The sequence below is a fragment of the Bemisia tabaci genome, chromosome 9 (assembly GCF_918797505.1).
Source record: "Bemisia tabaci chromosome 9, PGI_BMITA_v3".
Classification (NCBI taxonomy): Eukaryota; Metazoa; Arthropoda; class Insecta; order Hemiptera; family Aleyrodidae; genus Bemisia; species Bemisia tabaci.
Genome location: NC_092801.1, coordinates 32,702,051 through 32,728,018, shown reverse-complemented (window position 1 = coordinate 32,728,018; position 25,968 = coordinate 32,702,051). Strand labels below are relative to the sequence as shown.

The following is a 25,968-nucleotide window of genomic DNA, read 5'->3' as shown; positions in this document are numbered from 1 at the left end:
AAAATCTGACACAAAAAGCTTGTTTCGTCGTTTTGTTCTGCGCTATTGATTTAGTCCTTGTCATTAAATTTCCCATAGAGAACACGACTCACTCTCGACCTACCTACTCGATCGGATTCGAGTTGGTTCCCCCGTTGCGTCGCTTGTCCAGTCGGCTATTAATCAGCCCAGTGATGGGAAAGCGACAGATGGCGAGATGAGGGGGGGGGGGGGGTATGAGGGAATGGTTGTTCGGAAGGAGCGTGTGTTATGTCATTGTGTTGATGTGTGGTCCATGCTTGAGCTTCGACTCAAAGTGCACCGAACGATCAAGTTGCGGTGCAGTGCTGCAGTTTGCAGTGCTCAGACTCGCCCGATGCTGCCAATTAGTGCATAATTAAATGAGGAATTCTGCCGTGCTAAGGAAGAACAACGTATGAGCCTTCAGGCGTTGCCACATTCCCTCGGATAAAATACGAATTTATTGGGGAAATCGTGAATATTTTTCTTCCAATTTTTCAGACTATTTTGTTTGCAATTTCATCTAAAATATCTGAAAATTTCAAGAGAAAACATGCGTAAATTTCATCTCGCCCGACGCTGCCAATTAGTGCATAAATAAATGAGGAATTCTGCCATGCTAAGGATGACCGACGTATGAGCCTTCAGGCGTTGCCCAATTTCCTCGGATAAAATACGAATTTATTGGGGAAATCGTAAATATTTTTCTTACAATTTTTCAGACTCTTTGTTCGCAATTTCATCTAAAATATCTGAAAATTTCAAGAGAAAATATGCATAAATTTCATCAAAAATATATGTTTAATCCGGAGAAATTTGGCAACTCTCGAATTTTCATACGGCGTTCCTCCTTAGCACGGCAGAATGGGACCGTCCGCGGGAAAGGAAACTCGGGTCAAAAAGGTGGCGCACAGTGGATCGAGTCACCAGGAGAGGTCGGACAAAATCTGGAAACTTTAAAAGCTTATGACTTCGTTTATGCAAAACTTCGAGGTGCTGAAAGTGGTTGGTTTCCTTGTGAGATATTCTTTTACGAACACCCCTTGAAATTTAAAATCCGGCAAAATATTCATCAAAATTTACAATTTTAGTCACAGATTTCACGTCCGTCCTCTCTGATTGGCTCGATCCACTGTGCGTCGGCTTGTTGGAGAGTCGTGGAATACGAGTGGTTTTCGGGATTCGTTAATTTAAATCGATGGTTATTTTTGCGAATTTTGACAAATCGTCACCTTCCAGGCAAAGTATCACAAGCGCCATGCGACGTTTAAAAATTTCCGCCGCCATTTTATTTTTTTACTGAGAAATTGTTGGTTGAATCTGTTCGAAAATTTCACTAAATTTTAACGGCAGCACAAAGAAAATTCGGTGTAATTTTCGGACAGGTTCGTTGAACAATCTCTCTGTAAAAAAATATAATAGCGGCGGAAATTTTTAAACGTCGCATGGCGCTTGTGATACTTTGCCTGGAAGGTGACGAAATTATATTGACCAAAGTCATAGAAAATTCGAAAATGCACAAAACTCAAGTTTTAGTTTCAAACCATGTAGATAGATACAAGGAAATACTTGCAGTAGTTGCGTTATATTCAGATACACATACATATAAGTCGCTTTACAGCACTCCCTCGCGCTCTACGACTCCTAACCTCCACTGCTCTCTTTCAAACCACAAATCTTGGGGCATTGAGCACCTTAACATTTCCGCTTCAATCCCCTCCCTCCAACCTTTCATTGGGCGCCCTCTGCGTCTTCTCCCAGGAGGAACCCAATCAAGGGCCTTCTTCGGCAACCTGTCTCATGCCATTCTCTGGACATGACCATACCAAATGAGTTGTTTTGTCATAATGTCATGCACGATGGTCTGCTTTGCATCCATGATCTCCCTTACCGCCTCATTCCTGACGCGATCCTTTCGTTATATTCAGATACAAATCTTTAAAAAGAAGAAGAAAAAAACGTGGCCTCATTGGTTTCCACCTGAAATTTTCTTCTAGGCACCCTTATAAATTTAAAATGTGGCAAAATAATCCTCAAAAGTTGCAGTTTTAGTCACAAATTTCATGTCCGACCGCTCTGATTGACTCGATCCTCTGTGCCACGTTGCCAGCGACGCAAAATAACAGTTTACGGAATTTGAATTGGAATTTTACGAGACATTTTTGTTTTCCTCATATTTTGACGATTTATGAAATTTCAAGGATTTTTCAGGGGCTGCGTATGCAATATTTCCAAGACAATTGAAGCGCTGATGGGTGCAGAAAGGGACTTTCTTAGCTGCGGTATCTCAGAATCTTCGCTAACGCTTCATCCATTATAGTTAAAGCAAATTTTGCGGAATTCGTTTGACTCTGCTAAATTTTCTTCATAATTCTATAATGCTGAGAATGAATAAATCCAGAGAATTCATCAAATAGTTTCCTCTCTAAAACATAAACTAGCTGCGGAGATTTTGAGGCACCGCAACCAAGAAATGCCCTAGCTGCGCCCAACGCCTCAATTATTCGTGAATTCAATCAGAAACTTCGAAATTTGACTCAAGATTTTTTTTCAAACTGTTAAAATCAGATGACTGTTTCTTTGCGTTTAATGGCATATTGAATCCATTGCAGAGATTTAAAAAAGAAAAAATCGTAAAATTGCGAGATGAAATTTCATTGTATGATGTTCCATGAAAATTTGCTTCTCTAGAAGTTCCCCGCAGGGAGTTTTGGGTTGAAAAATCGGATTTGGAGATTTTGAAGGAGAACTCTTTCTTTCTTGTCCTCACTAAACATGCAATTAATTTAGGTATTTTTCAAGCATTAGGAGTGTGAAGTTCCATTCGGCGACTGCGTACATTGTTTTAAAACAATCAAATTAAGTTAATATGGGAACTCGGTCAAGTATTTATTTTGTAAACCTCGGATTACGAGTAAAATCGCCGTCAGATAGTTACAGGTAAGGACAGCGTACTTACGAATGAGCTGAAAAATCTTAGACAAAGACTTGATTTTTGAGCTCTTACCTGAAACCAAAAACACAAATCATGAGTAGATTGAAATCGGAGAACACTGAAGAAATTTCAGGTAAAATTCGCTTTGTTTCCGACCCTGATTTCGTATGAAAATTGAGAAAGAAGAAAAAGGGGAAATAGAGCGATCCTAATGGTTGGTTTGAAACGGACGATTGTTATGGTGTTAGAGAGAAAACGATAGACTTAATATAGGGTCTCTCGTGGGTTGCCATTAGTGAGTCTATCTATCACTTTTTTTCGTCTATTGCAACCACCCACTTGCGCCAATAGGATCGCTTCATTTTCTACTTGTCTTCTTTGCCTACAGCTTTTTCTATCAATTTCATTACTCAGCCCACAGAACGACTTTCGCCGTGTTTAACACCATGCGTGCACTATACGCCGCGGGTAAATATCATGGCATGGATCAACCAAGGGTGGGTCCAAAACACTGCCATGCTAAGGAAAAACGCCGCATGAACCTCCAGGCACTGCCAAATTTCCTATGGTAAATCCTCTAATTCTCGGGATAGTTTGTAAATATTTTTCTTCCGATATTTCTTATTTGTTTGTCCGCAATTTCACCTATAATTTCTGAACATCCCCCCTTTCAATTTTTTAGAGAATTAAATATACAAGTGAATATGCAGTAGCTGAAAATGTTAAGGAAAAATATTCATAAATCTCCTAAACAATTAATGGTTCGTGAGATAGTCCAGGCGCCTGGTAAGTCTACCTGGAATTTTGGGTACACAGCGATTTTTTTGGCCTACTTTATGTTTTTTGGGTCGCTGAATCCGAATCTGAAGTTTCCGCACGCGTATCTGGTGAGCATTTTCCGCTATTTTGAAAAAATGGCCTAAAAAGGCCTTTTTTTGCGGTTTTTTTGATATAGCGGCTACGGATGAGGAAAAGTCCCGGATTTAGCTAATGTTTTGAATAGCTGACATAATTTGGAAGAAAATGGTGTATACATATGTTAGGTTTGCTTAAAAATTGAGGAAGATACAGCATCGTGAACATCGCGCCTATTCACGTTTTCGCGGCGCACCCGTCAACGCGCGATCCGGCTCGCCGCGGTCAGCCAAGTTCCGAAGCGTTCTAAAGTTCCGAAATCCGAGGTTCCTCAATTTTTGAGCAAACCTAGCATATTCATATACCATTTTCTTCCAAATTTTGTCAGCTATTCAAAACATTAGCTAAATCCGGGACTTTTCCTCATCCGTAGCCGCTATATCAAAAAAACCGCAAAAAAAGGCCTTTTTAGGCCATTTTTTCAAAATAGCGGAAAATGCTCACCAGATACGCGTGCGGAAACTTCAGATTCGGATTCAGCGACCCAAAAAACATAAAGTAAGCCAAAAAAATCGCTGTGTACCCAAAATTCCAGGTAGCCTCATTTTTAGCTACCAGGCGCCTGGACTAAGAAGAAGTTTGACAACGCCTGGTGTTCATACTGCGTTTTCCTTAGCACGGTAGAACAGAAATATGATGCGAAAAAACACCGATCGTTTCGATCCGATGCCTAGTATAGGAAAAATAACCGTAACTTCATTTTCCCATAAATACACTGCACACAACACGAATGCCTCAACAACATGGCTAATATTGATATTTAGTTACTTTCTTTTAACGGGGGAACGAACCAGGATTGTCTGCCTCTCTCAGACAGATCCAAGCAATAGGTTAAAGAAGAATTGTAAACAAATAACGCATCGCGGTGGTATGATTGTAGGTCAATTGGACGTATTTCTATCAAACGGAACTATGTGCATTAGGACATGAGCCCTGAGGCCCATTAGATTATATGCATAACAGGGCTCACGTCTCAATGCACATAGTTCCGTTTGATAGAAATACGTCCAATTGACACTTGCGGGTGAGTTATTAGCAATCGATTGCGATCATCGGAGCTCGGAATTTGAAAGGTAAGACGGGAGAGAAACGAGGCTGGCTCGAGTCAGTAGCAAACAATTTATAAACCAAATAGACTGATGATCGATTAAACGCTTGTTTACAGGCCAACTGCGATTCAACGCTGCGGAGTAAAAATTAGGGCCGTATTCAATAGGCTCCATAACCAGCTAATTTCCTTACAGAGGTCCGATATCGATGGCCAGAGTGCGAGCACGTATGTCCATTGAAGTTTTTCAAAATTTGCCCTCGCCATGATGAAAGAATATATTGCGAGTTTTGTAATTTTTCAGGTAGGTTTGCACCCACACTGGAAAAAAACACATTGGATCTGGAGTCCAGACTCTTAAAAACATCGCAAGTAAAATTACTCTTGATTCAATCGGAGTTTTGCTTGAATCAAAACGAAATCCGCTCAAATTAAGAGGCTTGGTTCTAGATTCTGATTGAGTCAAGAGTACTTTTTCTTGTCGATGTTTTTAGGAGTCTTGACTCTAGATCCAATGTGTTTTTTTTTCCAGTGTTCTTCAAAGTTTGACAAAATCTAATTATTTATATCATTGTGATCCCTCGAGAGGATCGATTTCCAGGGGTTTCACTGTAAAAAAGCGAAGTTTAGTTAACATTCTGGATGTAAAAAAAGTGTGCGAGAACTAAAAAAAAATCTAAAATACCCACCCCAGCAGTAAGTTTTACATATTGGCGTTGCTAAAGAAACTGCTGTAGTGGGTAATTCAGAGTTTTATAGGTTCTCGCACACTTTTTTCACATCCAGAATGTTAAATCTACTTCACTTTTTTTTTCGGCGGGGGTTTTACTAAAGAATTTTACACGAGGCTCGCAAAAATTGTTTATTTCATGATGTCATGTTAAGGGTCTCCTTAAACCTCCCTTTTGTCACGATGTAAACCACACTAAGGAAAAGGAACTGTGTAAGGATGAATACGACCATCATCAAATTTACGTTGCTACACTGCTGATTTTGTTTTCAAATGATACAACTATTCGGCCGCCGAGGCGGCGCTAGGAAGTATCATTTCACGATGAAGGCGTTTCTTATGCGTCGTCATATTTCATCAAAAACACCATCAGAAGTGACCGCATTCACTCAGTAATTCATGCTGCTTCACTAGTTTATTAGATTTTCAAATGATACAACTATTCGGTCTCCGAGGTCATGCTGGGGAGTATCATTTCACGATGAAGGCGTTTCCTATGCGTCGACGCTTTTTATCAATAACACTATCTGAAGCGACTGCATTTACTCGCTTCTTCACGCTGTTACACTGTTGCTTAGGTTTTAAGATGATACAACTATTCGGCCTCCGCGGACAGGCTAGGAAGTATCATTTCACGATGAAGGCGTTTCCTATGCGTCGTCGCATTTTATCAAAAACACCATCAGAAGCGACCGCATTTACTCAGTAATTCATGCTGTTTCACAAGTTTATTAGATTTTTAAATGATACAACTATTCGGCCTCCGAGGTCATGCTGGGAAGTATCGCTTCACTATGAAGGCGTTTTTCACACGACGTCACTCTCCATCAAATTTGTCAAGCTTTTCCGCTTTTTTTCGCCTGATTTTCCTTAAAATGTATCATTCCCTGGTGACTTCTAGTTAGTCTCGGTTCTGCGGGCTGATTTTTGAAATTGACAAAAAAAAAGTTTTAGGCAAAGAAGGCAAAATGGCTATAAAGGTATTCTATTGGTGGAAACGGGTAGTTGCAATGGACAAAGAAGGTAGGTAATAGACTAACTACCAGTAACCAACAAAAGACCGTATAGTTGGTCTATCATTTACCCCCTTTTAGTCTATAACAATCCCCATGTTTACCAAGTGGATCGCTCCATTCTCCCTACTTTTTTTTTTTTTAAGTGACCTTTATTGTCAAAATCCAGAAGTAATAGACATTTATTTGGGAAATATTCAACAAGAAACAATAAGGATGGTAAAAAAATGAACAAAGTTGAAAAAATAAATAGAAGAGAACGGATAAAATTAAAAATATGCTAATTAGAGAAAATAAAATTCAAGTGACTCCAGGAGCCAGACGCCGTAATTACCATGTGGTATACCACCGGCGTGGGGTGGGGGGTCCGGCTTAGGGGGGGCATTTTGTCCGATTTATTCTTTGTCTATCGATTTCAGCGATCAGCTCTCAGTAGACATTGTGTGGCTAAGAAATCGCTATGCATACACTGGGAAAAAAACACATTGGATCTAGAGTCCAGACTCTTATAAATATCGACAAGAAAAAATACTCTTGAATCAATCAGATTTAAACTTAAATGAAGAACCAAGCCTCTTAATTTGCGAATTTCCTTTTGATTTAAGCTTAAATCTGATTGAATCAAGAGTCCTTTTTTTGTCAATGTTTTCAAGAGTCTTGACTCTAGATCCGATGTGTTTTTTTTTCCAGTGTATAGCCCTAAGCCGTGAACATCCAAACGGCGGAAGACGACAGAAAAACCAGAGTCAAACGAAACGCTAAACTCGTAGCAAAAATCTTGAAGCTCCAGCGTCGCACTGGTGAATTGGGAGTCGTCTGCCTGGTTATCCCTCGCCTCGCGATGGCAGCTGTGATTTCAAACACTCAATTATGAAAAAGTGCGCCCCCTCCCTCCCCCCTTCTCGGCCCCCGGCGCGCTGCAGACTGCACCAATTAACGAGTCGGGCCGCTCGGGCTGCTGCCGCCGGATAATGCCGCCGCTCTGGGACCCCCTGGACCCCCCGCTCCGCCGATTCGGGAGACAAGAGCCATTCACGCCCGTAAAACACTCGCATTAACAAGTGCGAGCGAGTGATTGTCGCGAGTGTACCCAGCCAGAGGATCCGACATGATTTTCGCCATCCATCATCCTACGATTTCGGTCTACAGGGTGATTTCAAAGTCCTCCGCCATCCCTGAAACCCTTAGGTTTTTTACTTTTTTCAGAGTGGCCCTTTAAGGTGATTCGATGGACGCGATTGAATAATAACATATTTTAATATTATTTTAACAATTCTGTAACATTCTATTGTTGTATTTTAGCATTGTTCCCCGTTTCCCCCTCTTGTTTTTCTCCTGCAAAATCTTAAGGTGATTCGATGGACGCCATATTTTATGTCAGAACGGCATGCGATATATAGCATAAATTGGTTCCATTTTTTCAGCTACTCGTCATTTTTCTCCAATTTTGAGATCGTAATTCTGTTGTTAGGAGACTAAAGCACTCACTTACCAATGTTAACAAAGATATTCAACGTAATAAAGGCGTGGTTTTTTTAGAGAGAAAATATCGCATTCAAGTGCAGTTTCTATATCAGTATCGAATGCGATGTTTTCTCTCTAAAAAAAACCACGCCTTTATTAGGTTGAATTTGTTTGTTAAAATTGGTAAGTGAGTGCTTTAGTCTCCTGACAACAGAATTGCGATCTCAAAATTGGAGAAGAATGACTAGTAGCTGAAAAATGGAACCAATTGATGCGATACATCGCATGCCTTTCTGACACAAAATATGGCGTCCATCGAATCACCTTAAGATTTTGCAGGAAAAAACAAGAGAGGAAAACGGGGAACAAGGCTAAAATACAACAATAGAAAACCCGAGATACAATGTTACAGATTTGTTAATATAATATTAAAATATGTTATTATTCAAGTAATTGTTTCTTCACTCATTATCATAGTTTAAGGTTCAAAGGCTGAAAAATATAGCCAAAAAAACAGAAAGAAAAAAAATAGCAAAATATGGCCAGTAATTCTTTTGTGTTCGTAAAAATAAATACCAGACCGTGTAGGGCAAAAATGGAAGAAGCTTGAGAAATTGAAGATCATCTTCATTATTGAAACCCAAGCAGAAAGAGGATACATTTATACGAGAACGAGAAAAAGTGCTGGTACAAATTTTGCGATTATGACAATTTTGATAAACTTAGTATGGTGAAGTTCCTCTACCGCAAAAGTTGAATGAAAGTTTACATTTCGCTCCCGTTCAGGTAGGGGGAAAAAATGTGTAACTGCCGAATTCGCAACTAGTCGCGAAGTCTTTTCACGTGATTCTCCCCCCCCCCCCACTCTAAGCCCCCTCCTCTCTAGTTCCTGAGACGTTTATATAAATCCGCCTACGCAACGGAGCAAGAAACACATATAATTTGACGCTATCAGTTGATACACATTTTATAAATGAGAAAGAACGTATCGACATTAAGCGTCCTCGCTTCTTTCCCACCGTCCATAAATTATTTAACAGGCACCATCAGTGTCCACGGCGCCTTCAAAAACCTTGACACCACCGGCAGAGCGCCGTTTAAAACTTTCATTGGCCCACTAAAAGCATAATTCTGAATTCTCGCATTAAAATGGTTGACTGGTCATGTTGCCAAATTGAACATAATCCACCGCATTTTCTTCTGTCACCGACGTATACTTATCAGTATCGTTTTATTCGTGTTTTAAGCTGAAACACATTACTCGTGATGAAATTAAAACTCGCAAAAATGGTTAAACTTTTCTTTTTGTGAGACTGAATAAAATATATCACAATTTTTTAAAGCCTTATAACAGTGCTTTGGGGGTGAACGCATTTTACTGCCGAGGGGTTCTGCCAAAATTACGCATCAAACGTCTTTTTTTAACATTTGCATAGCTGCTGTGGTAGACAGGTCCAGTTGAGCAATACAAATATGAATATTTCACGATGACATGAACTTTAGTTTATGAATTTCAGTCTAGCACTAAACTTCTATAGTGATTCATTAAGATTGTAGAAAGTCTTTTCAATCGAAAAAGTTCGAAGAAAGGAAAACACGCTGAGAATTCAGAATTTTTGAAAAAATCTAATTCTAATAGGTAGTTTGTTAAATAATTGAATAGTTGAATATTTTACATTGAATTCTGAGATTTTTAACGAAATTTGTATGCTGTCAATAATATTTTTTCTAGTATTATTATATTTAGGTTTATGGAGCATATAGCTGCTGGTGTTATCAGAACATTATTCACAGCGTAATTTATGCTCTCAAGGGTGTATAGTGATGGAAAATTATAAATTCTATTGAATTAAAACTTTTAAAACTTTTTTGAAAAACTCACGCTTTCACTAATTTGTCATTTTTTGTTATTTTACTGAAAAATAACAAATTAGTGAAAGCATGAGTTTTTCAAAAAAGTTTTAAAAGTTTTAATACAGCTTTTACTGTTTTTTCAAAAATTTCGATTATTTTATTAAAAACTGCCTATTGAATTGTCGATATTATAAGTTTTTTCATGTTTTTTCGAGACTAGACTGTTTGCATCAAGGCAGTTAAGCCCTTCCTCAAATAAACCGTTGAGTTGACCACTTCGTGTCCCCGACGCAAATTCGCTTTTCCGTTTTGAGCTACGTGCGAGATAAATTCTCCGGGCTTCACCGGACGTGTCCCCGGAAGCAACCCCATTTTTTTCGGGGTTAACCGGTTTTTCCGGGTGAACGGCCCGGTCCGTCGGCAACCCCGCGTGTCGCGTCATCGCGTCATCGCGTCATCCTCCTATCGTCAAACAAAATGTGCAGTTGGGTAAACACAACGGACCGGCAGGGGAGGGAGGGGGTGGGGGAGAGGGGGAGGGACCGCCCACGGCGCCCGAAAATAGCAACACAATTTAAACTGTTAGCAGCTAATTAGCGGGGTCGCAGCCACCGCCGCGCCCGCCCGCCCCCGCCGGCGATGGACCCTCGCGATCCGATGCGATCTGCCGCCCGGAGTAATAGCCTTTCCGCACCGTGCCCGGCCACCTGGGGCCCCCAGTCGCAAAGAGGGTGAGAGTCATGCTGCCGTGATAGCCAAGAGAGCAGTAAGTGTCAAATTTTCGAAATTCGTCTGATCTCGTTTGGATGAAATCGCCGAAATAGCTAAAACAGCGAAATTCATCTTAATTTTATGAAAACGAGACATATGGGAAAGTCGTAAGTGCGCAAAAAATGACGTAGAGTCAGGCGAGACACACTGAGAAAAAAACACATTGGATCTAGAGTCCAGACTCTTGAAAACATTGACAAGGAAAAGGACTCTTGATTCAATCAGATTTAAGCTTAGATTGAAAGGAAATCCGCTCGAATTAAGAGGCTTGGTTCTTGATTTAAGCTTAAATCTGATTGAATCAAGAGTATTTTTTCGTGTCGATGTTTTTCAGAGTCTGGACTCTAGATCCAATGTGGGTTTTTTTCCAGTGAAATCGAGTTTCCGTCAAAATTTGTCTGGATGAAATCCCGAAATAGCTAAAACAGCGAAATTCATCTTATTTTATGAAAACGAGCATATGGGAAAGTCGTAAGTGCGCAAAAAATGACGTAGAGTCAGGCGAGACACACTGAGAAAAAAACACATTGGATCTAGAGTCCAGACTCTTGAAAACATTGACAAGGAAAAGGACTCTTGATTCAATCAGATTTAAGCTTAGATTGAAAGGAAATCCGCTCGAATTAAGAGGCTTGGTTCTTGATTTAAGCTTAAATCTGATTGAATCAAGAGTATTTTTTCGTGTCGATGTTTTTCAGAGTCTGGACTCTAGATCCAATGTGGGTTTTTTTCCAGTGAAATCGAGTTTCCGTCAAAATTTGTCTGGATGAAATCACCGAAATAGCTAAAACAGCGAAATTCATCTTAATTTTATGAAAACGAGGCATATGAGAAAGTCGTAAGTGCGCAAAAAATGACGTAGAGTTAGGCGAGGCAGCAGTACTGCCGTTCTAAGGAAGAACGCCGTATGAACATCCGAGATATGTCGAATTTCCTTTGATAAAATGTTTATTTATGAGGAAAATTTTAAATTATGAATATTTTTTCTTGAAATTTTCATGGGACTTTAGATCAAAATACAACAAATATTCTCTGAAGAATTGGAAGAAAAATATTCATAAGTTTTCCAGGGAATTCGTGTTTTATAGAAGAAAATTTGGCAACGCCTGAAGGTTTATGCGGCGTTTTTCATTAGCACGGTAGAGTGAGTGTCATTATTCCTCCAGAGAGCCAATGAAAACAGTGCTTTTAGGTAAAGTGCCGCCCTCTTTTGCCAATTTCTAACCTCAACGCAAACTCAACGACGCATCTCTGCTTTGATAGCAAAGCAAGCAGCAAGTGTCAAATTTTCGAAATCGAGTTCCCTTCAAAAATCTTCTAATCTCTTTCAGATGAAATCATTGAAATAGCTAAACAGCTAATTTATCTTGATTATTTAAAAACGAGACATATGTGACAGCCGTAAGTGCGCAAGGAATGACGTAGTTTCAGGCAAGACAGCAGTAAGTGACTTTATTCCTTCAGAGGACCAATGAAAACAGTGCTTTCATGTGCCCTCTTCGGCGAATTTCTAAGCTGCAAATTTGTTTGTTGTGTGTCCAAAACGAAACCGCAAAAGCGCGCAGACGATAGCACTCACGGCTGTCCTGCCTGAAAATAGCTGCCATGAAAATTTTTGTATATTTTAGATTGAATTGCAAACAAAATTGACGAAAATTTGAAAGAAAAAAAAATACATTCACAATTTTCCCAACAAGTTCGTTTTTATTGAAAGAAATATAGTAACATCTGAAGTCTCATACCAGTGGCATGGCGTGCTTTGCGATACATCGCTTAATCCGGCTTTTAAACCGATGGAAAAGGATCGATAAACAAGGTGTTCATAACGAACGTCTTAATAATCGATTCTTTACTATGGCTTCAAATAGGGAAATATCGATAATCGATCATTCACGACTCGCCACTGTCTCATACGGCACTCTTCCTTAACACGGCAGCATTCAACAGGGCGGCAAAATTGCAGTTAGTCCCCGTCTCCCCGAGACCGTAAGCACGAGCTTTGACTCGAGCCATCCTTGAGTTGCCACATATCAGAAACTCTCCAAAATCATTACAAGACAGTGATAATAAAAAATTGAGGCTCAAATAAAATTCGGCAACTCTAAGCCCCACGAGTCCAGCACCCTTGCTACCCGCTCCGCACTTCCGGTCTGGAGAGGATAGACTGACCCGCGCGCGACGTTTGCCGGATGTCCGGTTGGAATCCGCTCAACCTATCACTTCGACGAGAAAAAGGGAGGTTTTTACGGGCGATCTGGCAAGTATCCGGGGCCTGCTGACCGGAAACTATTAAATCCGTCTTCGCGCCGAATTGATGCAACTAATAGCACCCGAGATGAGGTGACAAAAACAATCCGTCTAGTTTTCCCTGACCCCGATATCGATGACTCCGAGCGGGTGAGCGGTGGGGTAGTTCAGATTTCTGAGGAATGAGGACGGGCGCTCCGCAACGTTCCAACGGAAAATGGACATCGTTTAAGGTGATTCGATGGACGCCATATTTTGTGTCAGAACGGCATGCGATATATCGCATCAATTGGTTTCATTTTTTCAGCCACTCGTCATTTTTCTCCAATTTTGAGATCGCAATTCTATTGTCAGGAGACTAAATCACTCACTAACCAATTTTAAGATAGAAATTCAACGTAATAAAGGCGTGGTTTTTTTAGAGAGAAAATATCGCATTCGAGTGCTGTTTCGATATCAGTATCGAATGCGATGTTTTCTCTCTGAAAAAACCACGCCTTTATTACGTTGAATTTCTTTGTTAAAATTGGTAAGTGAGTGCTTTAGTCTCCTGACAACAGAATTGCGATCTCAAAATTGGAGAAAAATGACGCAGTGGCTGAAAAAAATGGAACCAATTGATGCGATATATCGCATGCCGTTCTGACACAAAATATGGCGTCCATCGAATCACCTTAACTAGACTGCCGGGATAGCAAAGAGAGCAGTAAGTGCAAAATTGAAGTTTTGAGAAAACCGCTCATAAACGTCTGAGCGGATTTAAATTTTAGGGGAAAATTTTATTGGAAGAAGCCTCCGTTCATTGTCAAATTGCCACTAATCATCCGAAAGCCTCCTAGAAATCGTTTGGATGTTTAAAAATCGACCGATTTTATTTCAATTATAAAAGAAGGGTGATACTCATGTTCATGCTGGACTGTTGTTAGGCAAGATAGCCGTGAGTGCAATCATCTGCATGCTTTTGTGGTTGCGTTTTGAACACATAACAAACCCAGTTTCAGGTTAGAAATTGGCAGAAGAGGGCGGCACATTGCTTGAAAGCACTGTTTTCATCGGCTCTCTGGAAAAAATAATGTCACTTACTGCTGTCTTGCCTGAAACAACGTCATTTTTTGCGCACTCTTGGCTTTCTCACTTGCCTCGTTTTTATACAATTAAGATTAATTTTGCTGTTTTAGCTATATCAGTGATTTCGTCTTAAAGAGATTAGACGAATTTTGATGTATCCGATTTTTGATTATCTTCCGGAATAATTTCCAAATTTATATTTCCAGCCAAAATTTGGAATTTCAAATTGAAGAAAAAGCGAACGAGATCCTGAAAAACGAGAAAACAGAGTCTAAAGAATAGGCATACATCTTCAGTTACGGCTATAGAGAGAGGGAAAGAGAGAGAGAGAGAGAGAGAACAGAAAAGGAGAAAAATTGAGATGCATAATTGGAGATAGGATTCGGAGAAATGCACGTAAAGGTAGTTTAATATAAAGAAAATCCACAACAGAGATGTGAAAAGACAATGACTCAATTAAAAAATAGTCCGTTCCCTGTCCTCGGCCACCCCTGGAATTAATTCAGCCGCCCCTGCAAGAGCACGAGTAGGCAACCCGACGCATTCGCAATTCAGAAACTTGTAATTAATTGAAATAGCCCCTTGAGCGTGCACTTCGGTGGGGTCGACTGAAATTTGAGCGCCAGTTGTCATCAACAGGAGACGTTGCCGGGTCGTCCAGCAAGGAGAGTCTAATACTTGCAAAATGGAAAAAGGATAGTTTTCACGAGGTCTGGCAACCGCGAGGAAGAGACAAAAGGCCCCCTACTTTGTCCTGGCGCTCCTGTTTCGCTAGCGTCTCCGTATTCCGCCTTGATATCACTTTCAAAGTTGTCAAAGTGGGCTATCAAACTAACAGCTCACTCAAAATTAATTGTTTGCTTGCGTAATTTTACCCTTTCTCCCCTTTTTTTTCTTTGGAAATACAAAAGAATGCTGAAAGTTTGACATTCAACACCTTGGAACAAAAATAAGTCGTTCTAATTGAAAATAACCACAGTCTGAGGAGGAAGAAATGAGAAATATTGAATAAAACTGATTTCTCAGTGTTTTTAATTTTTTGATGCGTGCCGTTGATTTATTGTGGAAAAACTAACAGAAGGTAGCACTGAGGACCTACTAAGATGCGCAACATTACCAAGCTATGCCAACAATTTCCACCAAGATATTTTCGACTAAATGCGGGACCATAATTCATGAATGTTCGATAAGCAATCGAAAAATCATACGAATTTTCACCATGATTTGCAATGTTTTTGATACAAATATTTTAACTCCGGAGTGGGTGGTGAGGTATCACACAAAACTGAAGGCGTTTTCGACTGGTGGCAACAGTTTTTTGTAGCTCACAATCACGCGATTCGCATTAACTAATCGAATATTCCTGTACCTCCCCGTCATATCTTTGTAGATTTTAGTAAGAATCACTACAACACGAGACAATTGCAAGAACATATTCGTGACATCATGCCGACAGTTTCCATTTAAGCTTCTTCTTCTGAATGTGCATCATGTATGTTTGATAGGCGATTGGCAGATCCTTAGAGTTAGTAATGGCAAGCTTGTTTTTTCCAGTACATTATGTGTGATCTTAGGTGGATATTGTCTACAAAGCAAACATTTTATCTGTGTGCAAAATAAATTTACGACCTTATCTAGGAGGGAAATGAACTGAAATGTCGAAATGCCATGATTTTTTTGTGCGTAACTTTTTCTAAATTTTCTGAATTTTCTAATTTTTCTAATTTCTAAATTTGACTGTTGATTCTGACGTAAAAGTTTGCAAAAAACACGATGGTGCCACTGGTTTTCTCTGAAATTAACTCCCGAGCTCAAAAAAAGCTCTCAAGTTGAGGCCAAAATGGAGGGGATATCCCTCGCTATCCTGAGAGTCCACCTCTACATCAAAACAAACTCTCCATGCAAAGATAGGGAGCAAATACATTGACAAGGCTGCCACTTTATTTGGGGACTCTAAAACTGAAAACACGGCAACCCTGCAAATGTATTTTCTCCCTATCTTTACATGGAGAGTTTGTCTTGATGTAGAGGTGGACTCTCAGGATAGCGTGGGATATCACGGCCATTTGGGCCTCAACTTGAGAGCTTTTTTTGAGCTTGGGAGATGATTTCAGAGAAAACCAGTGGCACCATCGTGTTTCTCGCGAACTTTTACGTAAGAATCAACAGTCAAATCGCAAATTCCTCACACATGCAATATCTCCACTTTTGAGTTGGCAAATTTCATTTTTCCGCGCGACTTGGCACGAGGGGTGAGTTTTCGTCAGCGGGGTCTAACTTATTTATTTTTCTCGCCACCCTGCATCTGACACGTCTCACGTCTCCCCTCGAGGCCCTCGACTCACCCGCTCGACCGATGCGATGCGAGCGCAAGAAAGTTCCAAGTTGGCCCCGGCCAACGAGCCGCCCAAACAACTTTCATCGTCCGAAACTTCCCGGCTTTTCCAGCGGTCCGCCCGGGCAGGAATCAGAGTAAATTACCGGCCCAGAGCTTTTCACCGTTACGCCGGATTCCGTCAGGTGCTTGTACACCGTCGGGTGGTTGCTTCCACTTTTTGTGCGTAGAGGATAAATGAATCTCGTTTTTGGGAGAAGCGAAATTTCAAGAATGGAGATGTTGCATGTGTGAGGAATTTGCGATTTGACTGTTGATTCTTGTGTAAAAGTTTGCGAGAAACACGATGGTGCCACTGGTCTTCTCTGAAATCAACTCCCAAGCTCAAAAAAAGCTCTCAAGTTGAGACCGAAATTGAGGGGATATCCCACGCTATCCTGAGAGTCCACCTCTACATCAAAACAAACTCTTCATGCAAAGATAGGGAGCAAATACATTGACAGGGTTGCCACTTTCTTAGGGGACTCTAAACTGAAAACACGGCAACCCTGCTAATGTATTTGCTCCTTATCATTTGCATGGAGAGTTTGTCTTGATGTAGAGGTGGACTCTCAGGGTAGGGTGAGATATCCCCTCCATTTTGGCCTCAACTTGAGAGCTTTTTTGAGCTTGGGAGCTGATTTTAGAGAAAACCAGTGGCACCACCGTGTTTCTCGCGAACTTTTACAAATGCATCGATGGTCAAATCGCAAATTCCTCACACATGCAACATCTCCATACATACGCAGGGTAGCCAGCAAAATTTCATTTGGACCGAGTTTATCAGACAGGAATTGACCCACATTTTTGAAAAAATTGAGTTAAGAATGTTTCCATATTCCACTGACCGCATATTTTCTCCTGCCAAATAATGGAAGTCGAAAAACAGAAATGAGTTTAAAAGAGGGACTAAAGTTTATTTCCTGCATTGAGGCTTATGCGGGAATAAAACTTCCAATCCGTTTTTCTCAGTTTCAACTTAATGTGGTTTGATTCTTTTCTGATGAACTCCGTCCATTTTATCATTCCCTATTTTTACCCTGGCTTCTTCTTTTGGAATTCCCTGAATATTGTACGGTAATGTAGGGCACTTAATTAATGTGGTCAAAACGTTGGCACAACAACGCGATCAGCTGGCCCGTCACGGACCCGATTTTCACGTGGAACCTGGCTCCACAAAAAATTCCCTGACTGTTGACGGAATCTCTGATTTTTCCAGGTTTTCTCGGTGGCGTGTCACCTTGTCATAAGCCAATCCATTCTTAAAAACCAGAGTTTTGTACTGTTTTTAATTTTTCATGATTTTGGTCAACATAATTTACCAAAATTCGCAAAAATAACCGTCAATTTTAATCAATAAACCCCGAAAACTACTCGGAGCTGGCGATTCTCCCATAGGCCGACGCGTTAAAAAATGCCGTACGGTTCCGAGATGGTTCCCTTTTCCAGAGAACAGGTGGCTAGAAATGTCATGTTCAAGGATTGACTTCATCAGCGCTCTAGAATATTGCGACTCTATTGTGCTCTATGCTCAATGGGCATGTTACAAACTTTTGTTGGAGCAAAAATAAGAGTTGTTCCTTATAGATAATGTCTCAAAAATCACAATGAGCTCATCACCGTGCGAGCGATCACTCATCTTCCTCTTACATGTGTTTTGGCGGATTGCGTTGGACATCTTGAATATTGCGCACTATCATTGTGAACAGGGGTTGGATGGAAAGACTCCTTTTACGAAATGTTCACCTGAGCTGTCTGTGGTGGCGTTTTTGAGGCGGGAAGCTCGAAAAGACGTACATTTCTTATGCAAATTGTAAGGAGTGCATTTCAGACTCTGCCGATGCGCTCATTGTGTTTTTGAGACATTTTCTACGAGAGCAACTCTTATTTTTGCTCTGGCAAAAGTTTGCAACAGGCCCATTAGCAGAGAAAGGGCAAGAAAATGTGAAATATTCGAGGAATCACACTGCCGTGCTAAGGAAGAACGCCGTATGAACATCCGAGAGTTGCCAAATTTCCCTCGATAAAACACGTATTTTTGACTGCATTCGTGCATATTTTTCCTTGAAATTTTCAGATATTTTAGATAAAAATTTGTACGAAATTGACCGAAAATTTTGGAAAATATTATTCGTAATTTTCCCAGTAAATTCAGTTTTCATCGAAGGAAATTTGGCAACGCCTAGAGGTTCATACGGCGTTCTTCCTTAGCAAGGCAGCATAGGTATCTGGTTCTATTTGTGTGCGAACGGAGTGCTCATTGTTTTGAATGGAGGCCGCTAAAGTGATCGCAGGACAGTTTTCTGGATCGTATTGCCATTTTCCTGCTCGGAAATGCATCCGAGACCAAATGCATTTGATACCGCCGTCAAGTGCGGCGTTTTGGGCTCAGGTGCCGAATGCATCATCAACGTGTGCGGCCCTGCATTTACGTGTAGTTAGCAAAAAAAAAAAGTCAGTTTCCTGAAAACCAGAGCTGAACTGATTGTTCTACACGCAGTTGTACAGTAGCTCACGTATAATTCAATGCTTAATGACACGGAATCACTTACTCGAGAAAGAATTAGCTGAATGCACTATTTACTTCAAAAAAAGAAGGGGGAATAAAAGGAAAGACTGGAGGGAAAAATCCAGCTTAGCTCAGGGATAAATGTTACTGGATGAGGTGAAAGAATGGTTTCAGTTTTTTTTTTTCTCGAACTCAACTGGTGTTTTCAACATTTGACGTTGTAATTGACCTGAAATTCCGAAACGCGGAAAAAATTAACGATTATTTAACGATTCACTTAACGATTTTGTAGTTAACAAAGTGTCCGACGTGTTTCAATGTATATTTTACATTATAAAAAATGTGGGTGGTTAAATTAGTTTTCCACTATTGTAAAATGTACATTTGAAACATGTCGTAACAATTTAATTGTTAAATCAGAAATCCATTTTCTTCCGTGAATAGATTGCAGTAATATTTAAGGATTGTTCCGAGACACGCAGAATCAAACTGCAATTTTTCGGGATTACGATTCTAATTCTTTTGGTTTTAATTATGATTCTTTAGGCTCATAAGCAGGGGCTACCGGTTTTTTTTTTTTTTTTGGGGGGGGGGGGGGGCTAAAAATTTAAAATCTGCCGAGGTATACTCTACTTATTCGATGCGATACATCGCACGATAGTTCGACCGACCCCATAAGGCTTGACGAACCACCTTAATCCGATGATGTTCATTGTATTCAATTGATCAAATCAATCGATAACATCGGTAAATCGAAGGACTTGGTCACTGAATCAGTCCATTCCCACAGTCCAACGGGTCGCCGGCCGATGCGATTTGCAGTGGCGAGGCGTTAATGATCGACTATCGATATTTCCCAATGGAGATGTTGCATGTGTGAGGGATTTGCGATTTGACTGTTGATTCTTAGGTAGAAGGTCGCGAGAAACACGATGGTCCCACTGGTTTTCTCTGAAATCATCTCCCAAGCTCAAAAAAAGCTCTCGAAGTGAGACCAAAATGGTAAGGATATCCCGCCCTACCCTGAGAGTCCACCTCTACATCAAAACAAACTCTCCATGCAAAGATAGGGAGCAAATACATTGACAGGGCTGCCACTTTATTTGGGGACTCCAAAACTGAAAACACGGCAACCCTGCTAATGTATTTGCTCCCTATCTTTGCATGGAGAGTTTTTTTTTATGTAGAGGTGGACTCTCAGGGTAGGGCGGGATATCCCCTCCATTTTGGCCTCACTTTGAGAGCTTTTTTTGAGCTTGGGAGTTGATTTCAGAGAAAACCAGTGGCACCATCGTGTTTCTCGCGAACTTTTACATATGAAACAACAGTCAAATCGCAAATCCCTCACACATGCAACATCTCCATTTAAAGCTATGGTAAAGAATCGATTATCAAGGCGTTCGTTGCAAACACCCTATTTATCGATTCTTCTTCATCGGTTTAAATGACAGATAAATCGATATATCGCTAAGCACGCCGCACCGATGCAATTTGCCAACGAAGGCAGGAGCGGGGACGTAAATGTAACGACATAAGTAGGCGAATCCACGACTTCGGACTTTAGCGAGGGCTTTGTCTCGGACAATTAACCTCCTGGCTGTCATCTTCAGCCCCCCGCGTCAAAAGCGCCCAACTCCAACGATGACCCAATGGGACATACGTCGTATTGTCTCAACACGACGGGGCTTGTCGCAGCCTCTTGTCTCGCTGCAGCTTCGACTTCAGGTGGAATAAATCATCGCGAGACGAACGGAGGAACGGACCGCGTGTGGGCACTCCCTAGTCCTCCTTAACCCCCCCTCTCCCACCGCTAAGCGGCCCCACCCCTGGGACATGCGACAAACGGCCCCTTCTTGCTTTACGTTGGATGAGAGGCATTTTCAGCGGACTCTGGCAGGCAAAAAAAAAGTGTTGCGCGGTAGATTGCACGATGGATTTTAGGATTTTCTGATCGGACCAGGAGATTAGCTGAAATTACGTAGAATATCTTGGCAGATTTTGAATGTTCAGCCGAAAAAAGAACGAATTAGCCTGAGGGATCACTCTACACCGAAAAAATCGGCAAAATTCAGAAAAATGAAAGCAGAACCCTGTTTGGACAAAACCTCGCACTTGAAACAGTCTTCGATTGCTGTATCGAATTCGAGGTTTTTTCCCCAAATAAGAATGGGTTTTTCGTGAATTTTGTCAAATTTTGACTATCCTAAATGACTAAATTTTGACTCCAGACTATCCTTCTTTTTTTGGCTAAAAATTCAATAACTGCCGAGATATTCCACTCAATCGATCATCAGACATCACACGGCACACAGTGGATCGAGTCAATTAGAGAGGTTGGACATGAAATTATTGTCTTAAACTGCAAAATGTTTATTTTGATGCTTAAATCTGATTGAATCAAGACTATTTTTTCTTGTCAATGTTTTCAAGAGTCTGGACCCTAGATTCAATGTGTTTTTTTTTTTTTTTTTTTTTTTTTTTTTTTTTTTTTTTTTTCCAGTGCAGTACAGTACCCCTTGTCGATGCACTATCGTATAGTTTCTTGGAGAGTCTACTTCCCCGAAGACCCGGTTCCGCGTGATCATTCTCGCACCGCGCCGCATGAGCCGGGGCCATTTTCCGCGGACACCAACTCAGCACTCGGCACTCGTACATTGTCTCCAATTAGATCATTGTTAATTGCTCCTCCGCTCAACATTTTTTCCCGCTGCGACGGCGCGCGGCGGTAGCGGCGAAGACATTAGGAGCTACATTGTTTCCGGTGCTCGGCCCGACGGCGGGGGGGGGGGGGAGGGCGGAGGAGTTGGGGAGTGGGGGAGGGTCATTGTTGATTGTTCATTATAATCAGTCGCGACGTGATTAAAAGCTGAAGACTCGCGCTCGATGTCGCCTCTTCGGAACGTGTTCCCGGCCCGGGGGGGAGGGGGAGGGGGAGGGGGAGGAGGGGGCGAAGGGGCGGGGGCGGGGGAGGCGCTTCGGTTTTGCTGATTGGGCATCGAATTGGATTGCCTGGCTCGGCGCCAACTCTCTCGAAAACCGCGAGATTTCGCGACTGATTAGCGGGGTCGATTACCGCGCGAACCGCGAGTGCCAAATCGGAGGCGATCGGCTGAGTTCGCGGTTGCGTTGATCTCGCGATGTTCAATGCTCGATGTTCGATACATCGTCACCTTTCGGCCAAAGTACACTGGGAAAAAAAAACACATTGGATCTAGAGTCCAGACTCTTGAAAACATTGACAAGAAAAAGGACTCTTGATTCAATCAGATTTAAGCTTAAATCAAAGGGAAATCCGCTCAAATTAAGAGGCTTGGTTCTTGATTTAGGCAAAAATCCGATTGAATCAAGAGTATTCTTTCTTGTCGATGGTTTTAAGAGTCTGGATTCTGGATCCCATGTGTTTTTTTTCCAGTGTGTCAAAAGCTCCTTGCGATGTTTCAAAAGTTCTGCCGCCATTCTATTTCTTAACAGAGAATGACCGGGACATGAGCAGAGACAAAATACCCTCCACTAGTCTGCCGCGCTAAGCAAGAACGCCGTAAATCCATCAAGGTTTTCCCCCGTTTTTAGGAACTTAACACTTTATGAAATAAAAACTGTTTTACCAATGAGCCTCAAATTTTCATTCGAACTTTTACATGAGGATCAATAGTCAAATCGCAAATTCCTCACACATGCAACAACTCCACTCGGTCATGGTTTAAAGGCCAGATACACCTGCGAGCTAGACGCGCGTCTTGAGCGGCGAGTAGGCCTTCGGCCGTGTTCGGTAATCTCCGTAGCTATTCAGGTTATACAACTCGCCGCCCGTAACTCGCTCATACTAGGATCGGATCCTATTCTCCGCGTCTGGACGCGCGTCTAGCAAGCAGGTGTATCTGGTGTTTTAATGACCTATTAGCCCAGTTATTAATATTGGACATATCTTACCTTTATCCGAATTCGAGTGTCTGCGCGGAGCCTTAGCACCGGCCGGCTGGATGACGGAGGTGGGCTGCCCGTTGAGCCCCTTGAGTCCGTTGAGATGCGCGGGGGCCTTGGCCGCGAAGCCGGGGCGCGGGAAATCCGGCGTGGGCGAGCGGCGGCGCACTCTGGTGGTGAGGTTGAGCGGCTGCTCGTTCTCGGCCCCGGCGCGCCCTCCCCCGGGGATCCCGAGGATGTTGGAGATGAGGTGCGGCGTCGGGGCCTTCGGGAGCTTGGAGTAGACGTGCGGGTGCCACGAGTTGGGCAGCGCCCGCCCGTGGTCGATGTTGAAGTTGATGTTGTCCTCGTTGTTGTTGTTGTTCTTCGACTTGAGGCGCTTGGCGCAGTCCTCCGCCGGGTCCGCGCCCCCGCCCCTCTCCGAGGATTCCATCACGACGAGCATTTATTCCGCCCCCGCCAGCCCCCGCTTCCGGGCAGCAGACCCCGTTTCCGGTTCAGGATATCGCGGTTTCCGGTTCAGGATATCGCGGATTCCGTGTGAAAACAGGGTTGTTTCCGGTTGAGGGCGAGGTTATAACCGGTGTTATAGTCCAACTCACTAGCCTTCCTCTGCCGGAGTCAAAAACTTCGTTTATGGTTCAAAATATCGCTGTTTCCGGTTCTGGAAATCACTCCACTAGTAACAGAATGGTCAGAATTCACTAGCCTTCCTCTGCTGGAGTGAAAAGCTTCGTTTCCGGTTCAGAAAATAGCTATTTCCGGTTCTGTGAGTCGCTGTTTCTGGTTAAAAAATGCCAACGATACGTGCAGAATTCACAACCCTTGCTTCGCTTAGGTGAAAACCTTCATTACCAATTCAGAATATGACTGTTTTCTGTTCAAGTTAATTTTTTTTAGCGTTATTTCAAGTTGAAATCCACATCTTTTGCAATTAGGGTAGAGCCGTTTCCGGATTCGTATGATTGGGTTTTCAGTTTTTCAGTTTTGGGTTTTCAGCTACGTGTTCGCTTTAAGTATCACTGTATCCGGTTGTAAAGAGGCACGTTTCCGGTTAAACCGACTTTCTTCCCGGATAAATTGTAGCTCTGTCGGGTTCAAACTAGCGTTTCCGGTTTGGTATATCGCTGATTCCGTTTCTGGAAATCACCTACTATCACAGATTAAAAAACCTCCGTTTCCGGTCGAGAAAATCGGTTTCCGGGATTGGGTGTCCGGTTTACGTGTGCCACTTCCGGTTTGCCAAACAAGTTCTCGATTCGAAGTACCGATTCCCGATTCGAATCACCGATTCCACACTGATACTAGACTTTGTCACGGTAGTCGGAACGTAACGTAACGCACTTCACTTCACTTGCGAAGTTTTCCGCGGAGAAAATAGCACCATTTCACCAATTCCGAATCGGCTCACTCCCGAATTTCACGACACGAAACCAGCGGCTACGAACTTGTTCGGGGATCGCTGACTCAAGCGCCACCTGTCAGCATTGTCCTGCAAAAAAAGAGAAAAAAAGATTAAGTCCAAAGATCTTTTATAGGAACTAAAATAAAGGACCCAAATGGTGCATGATGCCAATGTTCAAAGAATTAAAGGCATCGTTTTAAAAACTACAGTCCTCCAAAGTGAGCTTTCCGTGAACATTTGTTAAAAATCATGTCTTGGCCCTCTTCACATGCACAATAAGACCATAAATATGGACTCCCGTACCAATTTTTGACAAAATTGAACGAACAGATTGAGATATGGCTGTGCTAAGCACAGGAATAAGGTGAGCCGGACGGACGGACATACGTTTTTTCAAGTATGTTTTTTTTTTCCTGACACCTTAAAACGCCTAGAAACGATGAAATTTCAACGTTTTTTGGAATGACAATACTTCCTCCACCCGCAAGGGGAACGAGAAAAAAAATCTAAGGATCAGTAAGAAGGAAACTTTTCTTTAAAGGAGGAAGTGTAAAAATGTAGCACGAGCTACCAGATTTTCTGGAGGTCAAATAAAACCAGGAACCTCGTAGCTAACAACATTTTTTGTATCTAGCAGCAGACTGATTATTGAATTTGATAGAAAAAGCGATAGACAAAGGAAAAAAAAGAAAGATGGAATAATCCTCCAGGTGGAAGTGGGTAGTTGCAATGGATAGCTAGGTACATAAGGGTTTAAGTGACAAAGGGCAACCCAGGAGAGACCATCATTTTCCTTTTCAATCAATAAGAACCACCCATTTCAACCAATAAGCTTACTCCATTTTCCCCTTGTGCTCTTTGTTTATTACTATGTTGATCAATTACAGCAATCAGATCACAGTACTACCGTGCTAAGGAAGAACGCCGTATGAGCATTCGAAAGTTGTCAAGTTTCCTTCGATAAAATGTTCATTTTTTAGGAAAATTATCAATATTTTTCCTTGAAATTTTCAGACTTTTTAGATCAAATTATGAACAAAATCATCTGAGAAATTGGAAGAAAAATATGCACAAATTTTCTTGAAAATTAGTGATTTTTAGAAGGAACTTTGGCAACGCCTGAAGGCTCATACGGCATTTTTCCTTAGCACGGCAGAGTACTACACTGCCGCGCTAAGGAAGAACGACGTATGAACATTCGGGAGTTGCCAAATTTCATCTGAAGAAATGCTTATTTTTGAGGAACGTAATAAATATTTTGCTTTGAAATTTTCAGGACATTTAAGCCATATTCTGAACCAAATTATCTGAGAAATTGGAAGAAAAACATTCACACCCTTTCCTGAAAATTGGTGTTTTGTCACAGAAAGTTTGGCAACGCCTAAAGGCTCAAACGGCGTTCTTCCTCAGCACGGCAGAACAACGATCAGGTTCATTGGCCAACGCGCGATGAAAGCAACCCCGAAGCCTGATTGATCAAAATAAGAAGAAAAATGACGAGGAATTAAGAGTTATTCATGAAGAATGAAACTATCAAAGGGGTGCGCTAAAAGGCACCGCACCAACAGCACGCGTAGTACATGAATACGGTGTGCCATGAATGGGCCAATCAGAGACAGGTGCGTCGGGAAGGGTTCGTTCCGAATGAGGTCGAAGGGCGAAGGGTGCGGATAAGTGGGTCGCTCGGGATTACGTAACCGCGTTGCGTCATCCC

At 41.8% G+C, this 25,968-nt stretch overlaps 1 protein-coding gene across 1 annotated transcript in view; it reads right to left on the bottom strand.

The window, feature by feature from the left end:
• LOC140225544 (uncharacterized) overlaps window positions 1-25,968 on the bottom strand; it is a 220,241-nt gene that overhangs the window by 172,371 nt on the left and 21,902 nt on the right. The window contains exon 2 of the mRNA XM_072304763.1: window positions 22,859-24,341. Coding sequence (XP_072160864.1) covers window positions 22,859-23,294 — 436 coding nt within the window. The 5' untranslated portion in view covers window positions 23,295-24,341. The remainder of the gene's footprint in view (window positions 1-22,858; window positions 24,342-25,968) is intronic.